The sequence below is a fragment of the Stigmatopora argus genome, chromosome 10 (assembly GCF_051989625.1).
Source record: "Stigmatopora argus isolate UIUO_Sarg chromosome 10, RoL_Sarg_1.0, whole genome shotgun sequence".
NCBI classification, from domain to species: domain Eukaryota; kingdom Metazoa; phylum Chordata; class Actinopteri; order Syngnathiformes; family Syngnathidae; genus Stigmatopora; species Stigmatopora argus.
Window position 1 is genome coordinate 6,603,145 of NC_135396.1, and position 18,581 is coordinate 6,621,725.

The window sequence follows — 18,581 nt, forward strand, 5'->3', positions numbered from 1 at the left end:
GTTGATTGATGATGCCTTTACACTCACTGGCTACACTTATGTACATCTGCACAATCTAATAAGAACTAAACAACAGCTGTACCATATCTTGAGTTTAAAAAAAACCTTATGATTGATACATTTCATCAAAGAGATGTTAATTTATTAGCCATTTTGGTTGAAGTTTGAAATAGTGTAAGATGCCAATGTAGTTCATTGTGTCCCTTTTCTCATATGTACATACGAGTGTCTCTGTCATTGAGCTGATTGAGAATAGGAGCAGGACATTATTGATAAAGGCAAATAATTCATCTCACAGGATCATGAAACTAAGTTTTATGATTTCGGTACTCGGACGTTTGGTCGACCGGGCGTTTGGTCGACCGGGCGTTTGGTCGACCGGGCGTTTGGTCGCCGGGTTGTTACTGTTGAAACCAGCTCTCAAAATTATAACCATGAGAGAGAGAGAGAGAGAGAGAGAGTGAGTTTAATATCTAAATATCTAATATCAAAATATCAACAGTAAACTCTGTCATAATTTGACAGCGAGCGAACCTGGCGACCAAACGTCCGTTCTACCAAACGTCCGTTCTACCAAACGTCCGTTCTACCAAACGTCCGGGGACCAAACGTCTTTCGACGAAACGTCCGGTCACGAGGATTTCAGTAAAAATATACCTAATTTGTATTATAACTAGTACAGAGTCTTACTAGATTGTGCAGATTTGCCTTTTTGGGTGTAAATGCATTTGGATACTTTGTAATTCCTCTTTGGAATGGTTAGGTACAAAATCAAATCAAACAGTACTGTTTTTCTCACAAAGCAGCTTCATGATATTTTTAGTGTGCTGCATGTACACAGTATGCTAGGATTTCTCAAACTGTGGTGCCCTGAACGCCCCCCAGAGAGTGTATGCCGTTACAGTGTCTGGTATTATGAATGCACACTGAATTGGCTCCATCTTTGTTTTTATTTTCAGAAAATATTATTGGTTAAATGTTTCCCCTAAAGGCTTTTTAAAGTATGGTTTACAAAGTTTGGGGAAAAAGATCCTCTTCTTTACATTTGGTTTGGTCAAATTCTAAATGTTCTGTTATTTTCTTGAAAAAAAAATATAATAAAAAGTGTGGAAGAAAAAAATGGCTGGCAACCAGTTCAGTGTGTACCCTGCTTCCTCCCCATGGTTAGCTGGGATAGGTTTCAGATAGAAATAAATACTCCAGTGAGATTAAAAAAAATGTTAGAGGAAAAAAAGAATAAGAATAACACAACAAATTAGCAGGAGGGTTGTATTTAGGGTGCCTCGTGATGCTCTGTTTGCTGCAATGCACAATCTGCTTTATACACACGCACACGCACATGAACACACACACACAACACAAAGCACATGCCAAATGATTACATCACTCCTCACTTGTATGCCACAAACTAAGCCGTCCACAACAAGCTGCTCCCTCCGCCCAACTGCAATCCCCCTTCATGTAAGCCAGTCAGCACTGGTCACATGACTCCAGACCATGGCGTGAGGTCGTCTCAGCAACGTGAGCGTGATCACCCTGGCCCTAATGCAATCCAAATAAAAGTGCATGTTCAGCAAGTGGAGCACCCTGCCTCCCTGCACAAACACCAACAATCACGCCGGCCTGGCGTGTCACAGCCAGCAGGGACCTCCTCACCTTTTAGGCCTACGTTCGATCAGTATTTCCTTGAACTCGCTCTGTTCGAAGCTCCTTTCATTTACTGGTTGTTTTCTCTTGAATTTTCTTTCAGTATGACAGACTAAACCTGATTAAAGTAAGCATTTCTTCTTGTTGTCTTTTGCCCCATTGGCCTTCCTTTCCATTCGATCCCTAGACTTTCTCTCCCTAATTCCACGTGCCACTTGTCAAATCCTCTGTGATAGCTGCAGTCCTTTTCAGTTTTCTCTCCTCCTGATGAAAGGACATTTTTAATTCTTATCACGCTTTGGAAGATAATCAATCTTGAGGGATAAGTATTTACGTTTTGACATTGTACATCAGATAAATATTTTTGCCCAAATACTGGAAGTTCTAATGTCAAATTTTAAGTGTCACTTTGGTCCGATTTTGGGAGCAAAAACCCTTTCAACGTTGCAAAAACACGAGGGATCAATATTGTGGAACATTTTTCGAACTCAGCACATAATGTACGTGTGTGGTGCTGATGAATTTTAGCTGCATAATAAACTCCTTTGTAATAATTACATCAACAAGAAGGCAACACATTTCTTTATTCTTTGTATCTTCACCTGCGCAAAACAAGATGTTCAGCAAGTATACATCAAAAAGTGGCTATAGCAACCTGTTCATACCTTTTGTAATTTGTACAAGGTCAGTTTGGAAACCCAGGTCTCAGTTTGTGAAATTAATTTCTGTTGTAACTGTGTAAAATCACTGGCACAACTGACCAAACACGACCGAAATTTTATCTCATGGTGGTACAATTTGGCCGAAGCTGCCAATATTTCCGCAGGTACACCGAGTGATGTTTGAGTCTTGAAGTATGCATATTGCGCAGCAGCATTATATATTTCTCAGTACTACCTGATACAGATGTCTGCGTTTTAATGTTGGAGCCCCTTCTGATATGAGCAGCACATTGGAAGCACTATTGTGATCCAGAGCAGATCTTCTCATAGTCTCATTTACTTTCTAGACCAATGGTTCTTAACCTTGTTGGAGCTACTGAACCCCACCAGTTTATTATGCACATTCACCAAACCATCCATCAAACCCAGGTTAAGAACTACTGTTCTAGACCCTACGACACGCCTCCAGTTGTCTCTAAGCTGTAAAACATTTTATGTAGTCACCACATCAAACATAGCATTATGAATGAGCCACACACACCTTCAAAGTAATTCTTCGCTTGTGTCTCTGTCACCTTCAAATCAGATTAGTCCACATTAACCCAGTGATTGTCACAGTCAGGCCTTCAAGTACTGCAAGAAGAACTTTTTTTTTTACTTTTTTTGCAGGGCGGAATGCATGGCTCTAAATAACTATTTGTCATATACTGCAGTGCATAACCGTCCTTAAAAGCTTTAAGCCCATTATCGTGTGTATGTATGCATTATGTAACATTTACAGTGGGGTTAATCGATACAATGGTTAAAATCCTCATCTTGCCTGCAATTAAATAATATAATTACAAAAGGTGTATTTTGATTTTCCTTCGATTGGCTGGCCAGCAATTCAGGGTGTGCCCTACCTCTGGCCCGTACTTGGCTGGGATAGGCTCCAGCACCCCCTGCAGTCCTTATGAGAATAAGCAGATTGGAAAATGGATGCATATTTAGGTTTTAATGTTTTCTTTTTATTTATATATTTGAGAAATTCACAATTTGTTTTTATTATTGCATCTTTTCATTATTATTCCTATCCAGGACTTTCATCCATCTCCCCCATGTATAGTCCCTGAACGATGTTCCGAATGGTTCCCAGTAAAACGCTAAATTACGAGGCAGGAAATGGTTATCATTGAAATATCAGTACACTTTGCTTCCATCTGCTGTTTTGAAACTGGGAGGTACACCGTGTTTCATGAGGACCACCTGTGACTTGAACTCAGTGAAATCTAGAATATCAAAATGTGTTGATTTGATATTATCAGAGGGCTATTTATCGACAGGACAGTCATTTGATTTTGTACAACAGATTTTTTTTATTATTCACAACACAGATTGTCATTTATATGTTGTCTTTGAGTCCAGACTATTCAAAACGGTTTCATTTTAAACATTTTAAAACACAATCATTCATTCTAAAATTTCCTTCACTGCATATACTCCAGATCTCAATCCCGCCCTTAAAATAATGTTCAGTTAATCTTAACACAGTTAAACTCTTGACAATATCATGCCTGAAACCTGCAACAATAAGTGTTAATTGTATTTCTCTCTGGCATTATTAATCCAAACTGAATGTTGTTGTTGTTGTTGTGAATATATCTCTTTGTGAGCTTTTTCCTTGAATTGTGTTACAATGCGCAAATATGCTTGAATTTTCATTTGAAGTGTTTTTCATTTTCAAATCCCCGACCTGGAGATCAATTCCTCATTTTAATAATCCGAATCTCCTTTCTCTGTTTTATCTTTTTGCCTCTGCAGAAGAGCCAAAGCTGGTACAACGTAAGTGCCCCATTTCTTACTGTATATGGCATTGACATATTTTTGCGTGTTCATTATTTGTGGATGTATTGCTTACATGTCAGTGACAAGTATCGTGTCTGTCAAAACGAAGTTGAAAAGCTCAACAGGCGGTCTTTTGTGCAGCTGTCCTAAACATGTTGTCAATCGTTACATGATCATGCTGGGAACACACTTGAATGTACTTTTACTGTATTTTGTATATTTGTGGTTGGAGAAAATGACACAACTTTCAGGAGGAGCAGCAGGAGTGATATTCTAGAAATGTACTTGGTATATTTTTTATAAATTATCTCGGTCTCACTAGGTGTTTTTATCTTTTTTGTACAGTGTATGTTAAACACATCAAGTACATACTCCTGTTGAGCCCACCTGACAGCTGTTGTGTTTGAGAATGGGACATTTATTGACCTTTTATAATGCAAGTAATAGAAAACTAACTTAATATGCGTGGTTACATTTCATTGAACATCTGATCTTTACCAACAGATTAAACGTGTAGATGAATTTTCACCTAGTCTATTCAGCTATATTTACAAATTCCAGTACAATGTTTTAGAATATCATGTTTTGTTGGGGTTTGGTGGCTGCTTTTTTTCCCCCTTGTGTGTCCTGTCCCCGTCATTGTATGAGTTTCACCTGCTGTGTCCTTTCTGGCTCTCCTTCCCTTGGGTGACCCAGGTGTTCTTCTCTATTGTCATCAACGAATCATAACATAGACAGAAAACACTTCAACGCCAACGCACACAAACACTGGGTTTAAATATACAGACAGGGGCTGATGACAATAAAGAACACATGGGTCACACAAGGGAAGGAGAGCCAAAATGGAGACAGTAGGTGAAACTCCTATACAGTCACGGGGACGGGACTCACAAGGGAGGAAAAAAAGACCTATCCACCAAACCCCAACAAAATATGACAAAGATGGTGGGTTTAACCAAGAAGCGTTAAACAATTATTGGGACATTTTTTTTCAAATTCTACATGAATATTAATGATTCTTCATCAAGAAAATGTTGACATGTCTGACTCCAGCATACTGCACATGTAAAGCATCAGAATTTACGGTGCACCTTAATGAGAACTCGAAAAATATGAATCCATGTCAGTGACATGCAACATTTGTGCAGTTTTCAAGCAGACCACAAGGTGGTAATAAACCCTGTATGTAAATCCGCAAGGGGACACAGCTTCTTTTCAAATTCTCCCTGACACACTTTTTTGACTGCTTGTTGTTTTGATGAAACCCACAATGATGAATATTGGACTTAAAGTAGTCTTTAAAGTAATCCAAAGAATTTTTGGTTTTACCTAATCATGATTCTTATTCTTTTTATTCTTATTATTCTCATTATTATTGTTGGTGCCATTACTATTTAGTTGGTATTATTGTTGTTGTTGTTATTATTAGTAATATTATTATTAATATTATTAATATTACTATTACTATTATTACTATTATTATCCCCTCTGTGTGTACGCTCTCTCCCCAGCATGAAAGACAGCACATCATGAGAGTAAGCATGACCTGTATTTTGGATTGTTTTGAGGGTTTTGAGGTTGTTTTGCTCACTGGCCTTTTAAACAGGTGGCATGATACCAATCTGGTTCTCCAGTCTGCTTGACACTTCATTTCCAGTTTGTGGTTTCCACCTTGCTGCAATACTAAATTACAAACGTTTTTAAATGCCTTTCACAAAGCTTTGAATGCAAAAGAGCTTGTTAAAGGGTTATGTCAAATACATTTGACTAGATTGGGATTCCACAAGTGCAAATTTAAACTTCTAATTCTGGTACGCAACAGGTGGTAACCCACGCATGGAGGTTTGCACTATACTAAACAAATCCACAAACCATTAAGTCGGCGTTATTGGCGAGCTTTGAATGCCTTTACATAACATGGGAATGGAGCATGATGGCTGAAGGTTCCATGTCCGCATAAATTGGAAACTGGGATATTATTTGCCGAAGACCTGGGCTCTGTCTGTTTCTGTCCACAAAACCCCGAACAGATTCTTTAATACCTCACCTGCAAAGTGGATTACAGCTTGCTACTGAGCTACTCACATAGCCTACTAATATCAGCATAACAGTTACTGCTCTAGAGATGACATAGTTGAAGATGATGTTACTAGCAACTCATGTTGTTGACTAACTTTTACACGAGGATAAAAATATTATCATTGTCTTCACATCTAGATATTTAAATGATGACATTGCAAAAATAATTTGTTCTTTAAAAACATCTCCTTGCTCCTGTTACTATTCTTCTTAAATTCAAAATCTTGTAATGCCAAATGGCATTATTTTTTTCTTTTTTGTAAGTATTCTCCAATAGTATTTCATCACTTTTTGTGAAACAGGAAGTAGTGTGTTAACTAACAGATTGACGAACAAGAACAGACTTGGTTTTAGCCACTGTTTTTTATGGAGAATCATTGTTTTTGGAGGTTTGCCATTTGAGTCACACATGCATGAGTCACATGCAGCAAAAATGTGATCCTACTGAAACAGGAATCTTACTCTATAATAACGAACTAATATAATATATTGATCGCTCTTGTTGCGAAGTAAGAAATATGAGACGGAAAAACAGGTCCTCAAACTTCAAACCCAATACTAAAGAAGACTGTTTATTTTGCTATTTCTTTACTTAAATTTGTAAATAGACATTGAGTTTTGAGGTTAAATGTTTGACATCTTTATCAATTTTGGGGCAATGTTTTAGGTAAGAAAAAGTAAATTTATCAATCGTTTTAAAGTTTGCCATAGTTTTACCTCCCATGTGCATTTTGGAATACCTTTTACTTCATATGCAAGAGATTTCAGATATCATAGAAAAACCCTTCTATGAATAGTTTTGATCCAATTTTTTGCTCTGTATGCACCTCGTATCAATATTGACCTCCAATCGCACCGACACCTTTTTTTTAATCCGAATTGTATTTGTCTGACTCTTGACACTCTATAAGGCAGGATTCATCCCCAAAAGCTTTATGTGAATCCTTCCTTTCAGCTCTCCCCTCAGGCTGCGCACACAAGAGGGAATACATTGGCAAAAAAGGGGGGAGTGTGCATGTAGTTGTTATTCAAAACAGCAGAAGAACTGTTGAAGCTGCCAAAGCGATGCAGTCTCCTAGCGTTTTTTCCTCGTTCTTTACCAGTATATTGATACAGACACCCACCCACATTGCTGGCGTCTTGATGTGATGATAAAATGGATTACTACAGTCAAATATTAATGAAAAGCTGCTGCAGAAGAACAGTGTTTATCAGTCCCCAGCACCGTTAAAATAACTCCAACCCCACCCTGGTTTACCGTACCAGCCTCTTCCATCGCTGTCTGTTTGTGCACAGTGTTAACCGTTAACTAGATCCATAAATATTGTCTCTTGCTGAGTAACCGTAGACTGCTTTCGTTTAACAATGGACTCATTCTTTACAGTTATTTTGAATCAACTTCCACTGAAAATGTGGCCCTACAAGTCATTTCCAGGGAACATTTAATGTGACTGAAATTTTTAACCATTATTTAATTTGCAACCTAAATGAGTGGTGTTTTTTTATGGGAATTAGCACCACTTTTGCATCCTATTCTGCTACTACAATGTCAGTTCTTAGAGAGTGGTTTTACGGTATTTAAGGCAGTCAACAGATTCAGTCCTTGAAATTGAGGGGAAGACTCAAACTGCCTTAGCCTCCATGAACTTGAGGTCTTGTGGATATTTTTAGTCAAGTGTCGCATGAAGTTATGCATACCAATTGTATGTGGAGTGCCGTCAAAGTAGATGCCGCAAGCTTTGCATCTTTCTGGCCCGCTGAGTGGTAACATAAGGGGATCATGTATCATACCACATACTTGAGTGGCCTCAATACTAATGCCAGGGTGAACAAAGGGGTGCCTGCACAAAGCTTACTATGGCTTCCAAAGTGATTCGGCGCTGTTGATCCTAGTATAATAAATTGTATATATATTAGTCATTCATTTGTTATTTGTACTGCTTAAACAGCAAGAGTGCCAGGGTGTTAAAGAAAACAGGAAAACTGAGGAAACCCCCCTACAGGGAGAATATGCAAACACCATACAGGAAAGGAGGAAAGTAGGATTGAACACTTGATGTCAGATCCATTAACCACCAAAAGTCGACGCTTGAATTAGGATTGGTTTAAAATTTTCAATTTCTAAATTTCCAACATTTGTTCAAAGATTTTTTTCAGCATCTTAAAATAGGCCTTTTTAAGCATCTCTGTGTACAGATAAGTAACATTGACACGTCTGTAAAATAAAGTAACTTTTGGTATCAGTATAACTGCCTTAGACTTTATCTGCATTTTAAATGGTGGAAAAAAATTGCATCCAAGTGACAACAAAATTTTTAAACTGAAGTTTTAAAAATACTAATAATCAATTTGGTGCCAAAAACGGACTGTTTTTCAATGAGAGTTGGCTTTATCCATGTAGTAACTTCCAGTATTGCTTAGCAAAGGTCTCAAGATGTCATGCATAACAGCGGTTAGGACTGAATGTAAAACCTTAACTTTAAAGGTTCCACTGCATTGCGATATATTCAGAACAGAACATGATTATTTGTTTTATTGACACAAGCAAGATATCTCCGCATTCATGCTGCGTTCTTAATGGGAATTGCAGTTTCACGTGTTGTCATATCTTACACTGGCTATGTTGTTCTGCAGCCCAGTTCCTACAGTGTCATGATTGATGGTGTTGTTTTGCACATAGAGGTAACTGGAGGTTATGTTCACATCTGTTCTCTATAACTCAATCACTTGCCAGACTCAACACTCTCTGCAGCAGCCTTCAAATTTTGCATTTTTTTCCTAAACATCCTCAGCCACCTTTCGTTTCTTGACATTTGTCGTCCTGTTGGTCCTAAAGAGACTATAATTGCAACGCTCTCAGCACCGAACGCAACTCGCACACTTCCTTAGAATAAGAGCGAGGAGTGGTGTTCGTGGGGAGGTGGGAGCTTCTGGCATGATAATAAAGGACTTGTTGCTCGGGGTTACTCGAGGGCAATGGCCGTAACTCCTCTCCCTGTGTGTAAAAAGGAAGAGAGAGAGACACTCACACAAGGCTCATGTGCTTGAAGTGTGCCTGTGTGTCCACGGCTCAACATTGACAGGGAGCAGCAACCCAAAACACAGAAGAGGGCGGACACGCAAGAGCTACTCTTTTTCTCAAACTATTCAGTGACAAGCTCTTCAACATCATAGGATATTCCCTTCTATCCATGAGACACAAAGGATCCAACATGGAGCTGGATGAGGATTGCTTGATGTCGGATTGGGAGGCTGTCCTGGAACTTGATGAGGCCCTGGCGGGGTGGATACTGCAGGGTCCAGCGAGAGGGGAGTGGGGTTGGGAATGGGGCTGGGCTGCCTCAGATGTTCAGGAACCTGAGGGGAACTCTGAGGAGATTCCTGCAGTAAGTATTTCTCTGCTTTGTAGAAAAGAAAGTCGCGATTGAAGGAATTGGTGATTTCGAAGGATTCATTTGGCTGCAAGGTCAAAATGAGAGTAGATACAAATGCTGGGTGTGGCATGGTTCTGTGGTGGTTCTCCATTAATAAAAAAAGAATATAGTAAAGTGCTGGCTTGGATAGGGCTCAGTGCTCAAAGAGGTTTGTTTTAAAATTAGCATACAACTCGGAAAAATACTTATTTTAAAGAATTATGCTTGGATGCCATAGAAAAGATTTCTTTCCCAAGGGTATCAGTTCAAGCAATTGTATTATATTTTCGTTTTCAGTATGCGCCATGTTACTGGTTGGCAGCTATTGTTTTTCCTCAAGATTTCCTGTTGGAGGAAAAAGAATCTAGCGCAGACGGCGAGAACTGTGGTTCTGCCACATTTTGGGAGATTTCATACATAACATCCTCTTAATACTAAAACCAAAAACAATCTTGTCTCATCAAGAGTCCACGGTGAAAAAGTTTAAAGCTAATGAATTAAATTGTATTTAGAAATTAAGGACCCATCAGTACCTTTTTCAGTTTAAGTCTCAAGTACATTTTCACATATTGCCACAGCATCATTTAGACCAGGGGTAGGGAACCTATGGCTCGGGAGCCATATGTGGCTCTTGATGGGTGTATATGGCTCTCTGCTAACCTGTGTGGTAAAATATGGGAACCGCTGGTGAGAGACCACCTAAGCCCCGAACACACCAATGAGAGTGTCACACTGTGGCGCCGACACTATCTCTAGCGCCTTTTTAATCATATTTTTTCTTCATTATACTTTTCTGCATGCTTACGCTCATTGATACTCATTGATTAGCAACAGTGAAAAAATATTCTTAAAATAATTCAGATCCTTTTTTTTACTTTCAAAGTGGTGAAATTATTAATAAATGCACATTTTCATGTATTTTTACTTTTAAATTATGAGTATGGCTCTCAAGAAATAATGTTTGAAAATATGAATTGTTTATGGCTCTCTTCGTCAAAAAGGTTCCCGACCCCTCCCCTGATTTAGACAATCACAATGAGATAAAATATCTAACCAAGTGTTTGTGTTTAGTTTCATAAGAATTGTGTGGATTAAAATACTATTTTATTATTATCATTAAATTAAGCATGGACACATTGGAGCATTATACTTTTTGTGTGTTTTTTTTTTTAAACAGCTCTTGTATTTGGACCTCATTACATTGTGAAGGTGTAGCTAATGTTGTGGCTGTTTAGTATCTTATAAATTTACTGTGTGATGCTCAGCTGAGAATGCAACTCATAAATGGTCAAAGCATGTTTATGAAATGGACTGCAACATGCCGATGTTTTATCATTGAATTTCTACTCCAGCTTTTTATGTCTAGGCCTAACACTGCTTGCCATTGAGTCAATATCCATGTCAAACAATCTTGTCAAAATCCCCCAACACAACTCTTGATTATCTCGAGTGCCAGTTAAGGGATTTGACAAGTTTTGAAGTGAATGAATCGGACTGCATAACAGCCTGTTGGTGAACAAACGAGTGTTTGTGTGTGTGAGATGTGTCGTGTTGCAGTTTGTCTCACTGTGCTCATCCCGGCAGGTGCTGAGCCCCACATACAAGCAGCGCAATGAGGACTTCAGGAAACTCTTTAAGCAGCTACCTGACACAGAGAGACTCATTGTGGGTGAGTGGATGTCAGTGACACACAGAAACCACCTGAAACTGTCGGCTGACACTGACATCACGGCTTAGGAATTTTTTGAAAGGTATCATACAGTTTGACGTGGATTCCTGTATTTGTGAAAAATGCTGCTTGCATGAAGGGAAACAAAACATTTAATGAACTGTAAGGCAAAAAAAATGTGGATATGTTATTGAGTCGAATGCGAAGCCAAATCATGTTCAGAAAAGGGTGTTCTTTGTACTGATTGACCGTTAAGATTACAGCAATACATTGGTATCAATCATGATAAGGAGTGCCCTGGTACACATTTAGCTTATTCGCCATTTTGATTCCCCATTCCAAATACCCTAAAGACTTGTATTTCAAGATATACACTGAAAGTGGAAGCTGTGTGTTTTGCTGATGGCATGTCATATTTTCATGTTTAAGACTATTCCTGTGCTCTGCAACGGGACATCCTCCTACAGGGACGACTCTACCTCTCCGAGAACTGGATCTGTTTCTATAGCAACATCTTCCGCTGGGAAACACTGGTATGCCTACTGCTACAAGCATGAAAAACAAGTTGAGTGTAATTTTGCAAATGATGTGCTCTTTACACCTTCACTACTCCAGCTAACTGTACGGCTAAAGGACATCTGCTCAATGACGAAAGAGAAGACTGCTCGCCTCATTCCCAACGCCATCCAGGTCTGCACTGACAATGAGAAGGTAAGCTCCACTATTTGAGAAGCACTGGCCTAACCACAGACCAGTGATGGGGTGCTGTAGCTCAGCGTAAACCCTGAACGGGATGCCAGCTTATCCATAATGAAGTTAACAGATACTATTTTGAATATTTGCTTGCTAACCAGAGAATTGTTTCACAATCAGCTATATGCTCACTTACAATTTATTTTACTTCACTTCCTAGCACTTTTTCACCTCTTTTGGGGCCAGAGACAGGACATACATGATGATGTTCAGACTATGGCAGAATGCGCTGCTTGACAAGGTAAATATACATATTTATACATGAGAACTAAAATTGTAGAACATGTTTACAACATTTACCTGCCACATATTTTTGTTTCAAACTGGTTAAATGATAAGTTTCTCATTTTCTCATTATCACAGTACTCAACATTATTACATAAACGAAATTTATCCACCATTCGCCTCAATAAATGCCATCACTCCATTTTCAACACCGATAACTTTTCAGAGGTTGCGTTGATCTGACCCGGGAATTACGTTTGTTTTTAAAACCCATTTGTTGTCTAATAATCTATTAAGCATTTCTAAAACTGTGATTCACCAACTTCATTCTCCAATAAAGCAAACTCTCATTGGGCCATGAGAAATTCTTGGAAAATCTTTAATAATATACTGCCATGACCATGACGGCATGATTTTTATTTATTTTATTTTTTTTCCCATCAGCCGCTCTGCCCCAAAGAGCTATGGCACTTTGTCCACCAGTGCTATGGCAATGAGCTCGGCCTGACTAGTGATGATGAAGATTATGTTCCCCCTGATGATGACTTCAACACCATGGGGTAAGTGTGGCTACACAATGCAGGAGTACGTCCCAACAGCTGTGAAAAATGACACATACACCACAGACTCAATGATTTAAATGTGCAATATTTTAGAATATTCAATTTTTTTTTCTATTATCTTGCCTGGAAGTGACTTTTTTTAAATTACTCATTTATGTTTTTATTGGGAAACACACTATTGTGGAGTAGCACCACTAATTTCGTTATACCCAGTTGTTTTATAATGACAATAAAGGCGTTTGACTTTGACTTGACTTGACATTGATTTAAAGTTGTTTACAAGGCTTGTAACAAACTTTATATTAACAACCCCTACTCTTTTCTGTTTAGTGAATGTCGCACTAGTGTACAAATGATCTTGTAATTATACAGACTTTATGTGAATTTTGTGTGTGCGTGGTGATTTTAGGTTTTGTGAAGAGATTCCAAATGAAGAAAATGAAATGAACAATGACAACTTGTCTAAAAGCAGTACTGAGGCCAAGCCTGATGGGAGTCCGCCTCTTCTTCAAAAGAAGGTCATCCCAAACAGCACTATCGACCGCATGGGCAACAACACGCCAATCACAGTAAGCCTCATTGGTTACCTATTACATTGAAAAGCCAAATAAACGTTCATCTTCCGATCCCCAATTAAAGACTTGTGTGTTGTTGTTTCCCTCCCCACCCAAGTTTGAACTCTCCACAGATGATTTCACAGACTGTCAACCTGATAGCGAGCTGCTAGCTTTGCCTCTGCTGGTGGACGAGAAGAACAGTGACCCCAGCAGGACTGGTGGTCCTGTTCCCTCGCCCTCACTCGACTTCAATGACAATGAGGACCTCCCTACGGAACTCAGTGACTCTTCAGAGACGCACGACGAAGGTGAGCACCGTGTGGAGTATCAAGTGACAATTTTGCATTCATTTGGGAAATTGGTTCTGAACCCTTTTTCTCTGTACAGCCAGAGAAGAGAGCAGTTAGAAATCACTGATGGGAAATTCATAGATGTACTGTAGCAATGCATCACAAGACTTAAACAATCATGTGTGTCTGTTATGCATAGGTGAGGTTCAAGCCTTCCATGAAGATCTGAATGGGAGGCAGCACATTAATGAGATCTACAAATTCAGTGTGGACAAGCTCTATGACATCCTCTTCACAGAGTCACAGTTCATGAGCGACTTCATGGAGCAGCGGCGATTCTCAGGTACGCGCTGGTGTTCTTTCAACTGCCAGACTCTCAAACCCTCTCAGGCATGATGTTTGTATGTATCTTGTTCTACCTTGTGCTGTGTTCAGATGTGGTTTACCATCCTTGGAAAAAAGAGGAGGCTGGGAACCAGAAAAGGGAAATCCTGTACACCATCTCACTGTCTAATCCTCTTGCTCCCAAAACTGCCACAGTCACTGAGACACAGGTATTGCCTTTAATATATCAAACCAACTTAGTGTTGGAATGTTAAATCTAAATGATACATTTCAGACTCTGTACAAAGCCAGTCAAGAGAGTGAGTGTTATATCATTGATGCTGAGGTCATCACACATGACGTTCCCTACCACGACTACTTCTACACCCTCAACCGCTACACGCTCACTCGAGTGGCTAAGAACAAATGTCGCTTACGGTGAGATGAATATCAGATACATTTTGACCTTTCTTGTGCATTCTTACCTTTTTGTTAGCATCAGCCATATAAGCTTTTGTTGCGTTTGTCTCCAAAGAGTATCAACAGAGCTGCGCTTCAGAAAGCAGCCATGGGGGCTGGTGAAAGGCTTCATTGAAAAAAACTTCTGGAGCGGACTGGAGGAGAACTTTCGCCAACTCGGTAAACTTGAGTATTATTGTAAATGCTGAAAATCTGGTTTATCATTGGTGATTAGGTATTGCTGTTTTTTTTACCATTTTTTTGTTCATTTTCTACATTAAATGTGAGATTAGGAGCGGAAAAGCAACGACATCATATCATGTCACAGCATTCAAAGGCATCTGATTCATCACATAATAATTAGCTCTTGAGTTATAAACTACATTGGATTGGATAACTTTATTCATCCCGTATTCGGGAAATTTCATTGTGACGGTAGCAGAGGGTGGTTAGACAGAACAACAAAGAAAAAGCGCAAAGTACAAAGCAAATCAAAGTAAATGGGATCATTAAGAATCACCAAATCAAATCATTAAGGCACATCTTTTAACCGTTTAAAAATGCAAACATTTTGTTCTCAAATGAAACTCAAGATGTAATCTCGAGTTAAACTAAGTAGCTCATCATTCACACTTAATTTGAAAGAGGGGGGTCATTTTCAGAGGTGGAGCTGTCCAAGCTAGAAGAGCTCTTGACTGAAGCCCACCAGCTTTCCCCGAAGGCTAAAGTGGTGAAGAACACTACAGTGAGGCGGAAGAAGAGGCCTAACCCACACATGCGCAGCCAACATCTGGATGAAGCTCTCAGTCCTGTCACCACGCCAACAGACGAGGAAGTGATTCAGTGCATCAAACAAGTGGTGGGCTCCACGCAGACCAGACATCAGAGTCCGGAGCATCGTCGCCTGCCTGGAGGCTTGGCATTTTACAGTGTCTCCAAGCTGTTGCTCATCATCAGCTTTGTGTATGTAGCTCATTGTAACACACAGTGGAAAACAAATACATACTATTTTTCTATAGTGCACATTAGTCTTCATGACAAGGCTCGACACACACATGGCACCTATTTTTCAGAGGTTATCGGTTTCCATCTATGTTTTTTATCTAATGTATCCCCTTTCTATTTTTTAATTGCATCCATAGGATCTGTATAAGGTACATGTAATGTTTATCTGCATAGCCATGATAATTGTTCATTTGTAATTAATATTTACCTTATTCTTTGTCCAACTTCAGTCTTGTCCTGTTGGTGTTGCTCAATATGATGCTCTTCTACAAGCTATGGATGCTGGAGTACTCTGCACAGTCTTTAACTACCTGGCAAGGTCTGCGGCTCCATGAAAGGTTTGTGCATACACGCATTGAGGCATGCACACATTTTAAATACTATCTGTCCTATATTTGTGGATACTAGAGATAGCCTTGTTTACAGGTCCTTAAGTACATACTACATTGTGATTTTTACACTGAAGGAAATGACTCAAATGAATATACTAGACAGCAAGTTGTAAGAATATCTACAATGGGATGAATGTGACCGTAACCCCGTTGAATGTATTTTTCTTTGAATGGAAAACATGCTTCAGTGACTGTATGTACTTTCCCAATTTTTAAAGTGTGTATGTTCATACTTTGTGTGTTTTTAGTAAACTTCCTCAGACCCAAATGGAGTGGGCCCAGCTCCTGGAGACACAGCAACGTTTCCATGAAGCCGAGCTGCAGAAGTGGCGGGAGATTATTAAATCATCTGTGGTCCTACTCGACCAGGTGAACAAAATGTCTACTAAGTAAATCTGAAATATATCATGTTATTTAGTGTTGACTCAAAAAGAGCTTTCACTCACTGATTACAACATTTAGAACACCATTTTTTACAGGCAAAAGACCTGTCAATTCAAGGTTGTTGTTGTTTGGGTTGTGTAGTACACTGTCATTTTTTTAATGCATTATCTATGGATGGATAACAATTAAATTTGGTAGGGTTATTTTAGTGATTCATAGATTAATCCATCTTATCAAAATGTATACATATATTGATACTTGGGACTGATTTATTTTTAGTCGGAGCTGATTAATTAATTGTGGATTTATTGTTGCCTCTAGATTAAGACTGACCATGCATGTTATTTGTCACAGCCTTCAGCCTGTACTGGCACAATCGTGTTTTTTCTTTTGCTTTCTTGCAAAAAAAAACTTGACTACCTCTAAAGAAAGCTGAAGTACAACTACTACTTATTTCTAAATGATGACATTTCTAAATGGCCCATGCTCAAACCAGCAAAGGGGTTAAAGTATGAATTGTACTGCTGTTTATCCAACATAATTTTGTCTTAATCCTGCCTTCAACAGATGAAAGACTCTTTATTGAACCTCCAACGTGGCATCAGTTTAAGGGACTGCAGTTCAGAACCCGACGACAAGAGGACTCAGTATCACTGACCCACCGCTTCAAACAAGGCCATGAGGGCATGCTGTGCAATATTGGACTGCTTTTATTTTTTATGAGCTGTATGCAGGGAACGGGGAGACAAAGAGAAAGCAGGAAGAGTTGGCGACGGATGAGGACGCAGCCAGCAATTGAGAAAATGTGTCCAGCGCCACTGACTCCATCCTACTGTAAGCCATGGGTGTCATACTGGGGATCAGGCAGAGAGAACGAGTTCATACTACCGCATGTATTCCGTCATCTTACAGCAAATCCAGTTAGTATTCATGTGGTTTCCAGTTTGTGTCTGTCAAAAACAACTGGAAGAGGAGAGACAGGGTTCATTTAGAGAGCCCCAAGGCTTTCTCTAGTTCCTCAACGTCCCCCTAGAGGTCCTCGCTGCAGTGTCTCTTTTAACATAGGACACCCAACAGCAGTGTTGTAAGTATTTGACCATCATGAGTACATAATCTTCTTTCAAATCTGGTCTGAGTGGTCTTTGTCAGGGCTGGCTCCCTGTCAGACAGCCAAATATGAAGACGACACAATCCTCTGTTTGTTTTTGCACTGTCGATGTACCTTTCCCAGCCAATGATGGTCGAATGTAGAACTAGAATGAATGTATGTTTTAATTAGAAGGCTTTGAATAAGGGATGCTGCAGCCAGACTTATAGGGAGACATCTTCTTACATGTTTTATTACTAAGCTGTGACTATATCTCTTTAGAAGTGTTTCAAATTAGAAAGAATTCTATGAATTTATTTGAAATATATAAGAGTATGTCATTATTTAATATATATTTCAAAATATATAAGCATTACCTATATTTATTGTTAATGATGTATATACAAATTGAGAGCTCTATGGCTGCTAAAGAATTTGTTTTAAAAAAGGAAACGTTTCTTCTTTGAAAAAATATGCATGCCAGATATGTCTGTGACATGTCCAGTGTGCAAGTACGAGTCTGCATTCGTGTGATTATATTCGCGCTCGCTCGCGTGTGTGTGCGTGCGTGTACGTGCACGTGTATGTAGACTGTGACATTTTTACCATTCCACTTGTTTGTTTAAATATACATCTATATATATATAGATAAATTATATATATATTATATATATATATATATATATATATATATATATATATATATATATATATATATATATATATGTATATATATATATATAGACTGCCTTTAAAGAGAAACTGAATGAATTTATATGAAGCCTTGCAAATGCCCCAACTATATTGAAGTTAAAATCAAAATACCTTTCGTTTTAGTCAAATGTTTGGAAAACTGATGGTCCATTTGCCTGAACCAGTGGTATGTTTCTGTGGAAAAATACATTGCTGATTAAGCATCAGTCACTGAGGTAGACCTAACCGCTACAGTATTTACTTAACAAAACTGGTGACATATCTAGCAATAAATTCAACAAATAGTGTACGATTAAATTTTAAGCCAGTTGTTGCAAAGTATGATTCCTGCAAACTGCAAATGATGGTTCCCTGAAGCAAAATAAATTTGGTGCGCGCTGGAGGATATGCTCACTAAAATGCTTAGATAATATGAGGAGAGGGTTTTTTTCTGCCCCAGCACAGAGGAGAGTTGGAAGTGTTCCACTTTTATAGCAGACACACATACCGGACGTAGTTCACACACACAAACACACACAAGAAAGTATGACTTTA

At 38.9% G+C, this 18,581-nt stretch overlaps 1 protein-coding gene across 12 annotated transcripts in view; it reads left to right on the forward strand.

The window, feature by feature from the left end:
- The window catches only part of gramd1bb (GRAM domain containing 1Bb), a 55,791-nt gene extending 37,799 nt beyond the window's left edge, over positions 1 to 17,992 (forward strand). For 7 of the 12 annotated variants that reach the window (XM_077611164.1, XM_077611165.1, XM_077611171.1 and 4 more), the window contains 18 exons: positions 1,751 to 1,774; positions 4,110 to 4,130; positions 5,645 to 5,668; positions 11,210 to 11,294; positions 11,724 to 11,827; positions 11,910 to 12,005; positions 12,208 to 12,288; positions 12,717 to 12,832; positions 13,245 to 13,404; positions 13,508 to 13,700; positions 13,882 to 14,025; positions 14,118 to 14,236; positions 14,302 to 14,444; positions 14,542 to 14,645; positions 15,128 to 15,428; positions 15,701 to 15,808; positions 16,111 to 16,231; positions 16,814 to 17,992. In XM_077611164.1, the coding sequence (XP_077467290.1) occupies positions 1,751 to 1,774; positions 4,110 to 4,130; positions 5,645 to 5,668; positions 11,210 to 11,294; positions 11,724 to 11,827; positions 11,910 to 12,005; positions 12,208 to 12,288; positions 12,717 to 12,832; positions 13,245 to 13,404; positions 13,508 to 13,700; positions 13,882 to 14,025; positions 14,118 to 14,236; positions 14,302 to 14,444; positions 14,542 to 14,645; positions 15,128 to 15,428; positions 15,701 to 15,808; positions 16,111 to 16,231; positions 16,814 to 16,903 (2,034 nt within the window). In that variant the 3' untranslated portion in view covers positions 16,904 to 17,992. The remainder of the gene's footprint in view (positions 1 to 1,750; positions 1,775 to 4,109; positions 4,131 to 5,644; positions 5,669 to 11,209; positions 11,295 to 11,723; positions 11,828 to 11,909; positions 12,006 to 12,207; positions 12,289 to 12,716; positions 12,833 to 13,244; positions 13,405 to 13,507; positions 13,701 to 13,881; positions 14,026 to 14,117; positions 14,237 to 14,301; positions 14,445 to 14,541; positions 14,646 to 15,127; positions 15,429 to 15,700; positions 15,809 to 16,110; positions 16,232 to 16,813) is intronic. The other 5 variants (XM_077611168.1, XM_077611175.1, XM_077611176.1 and 2 more) reach the window with 3 other exon arrangements.
- The last annotated feature ends 589 nt before the right edge of the window (positions 17,993 to 18,581 follow it).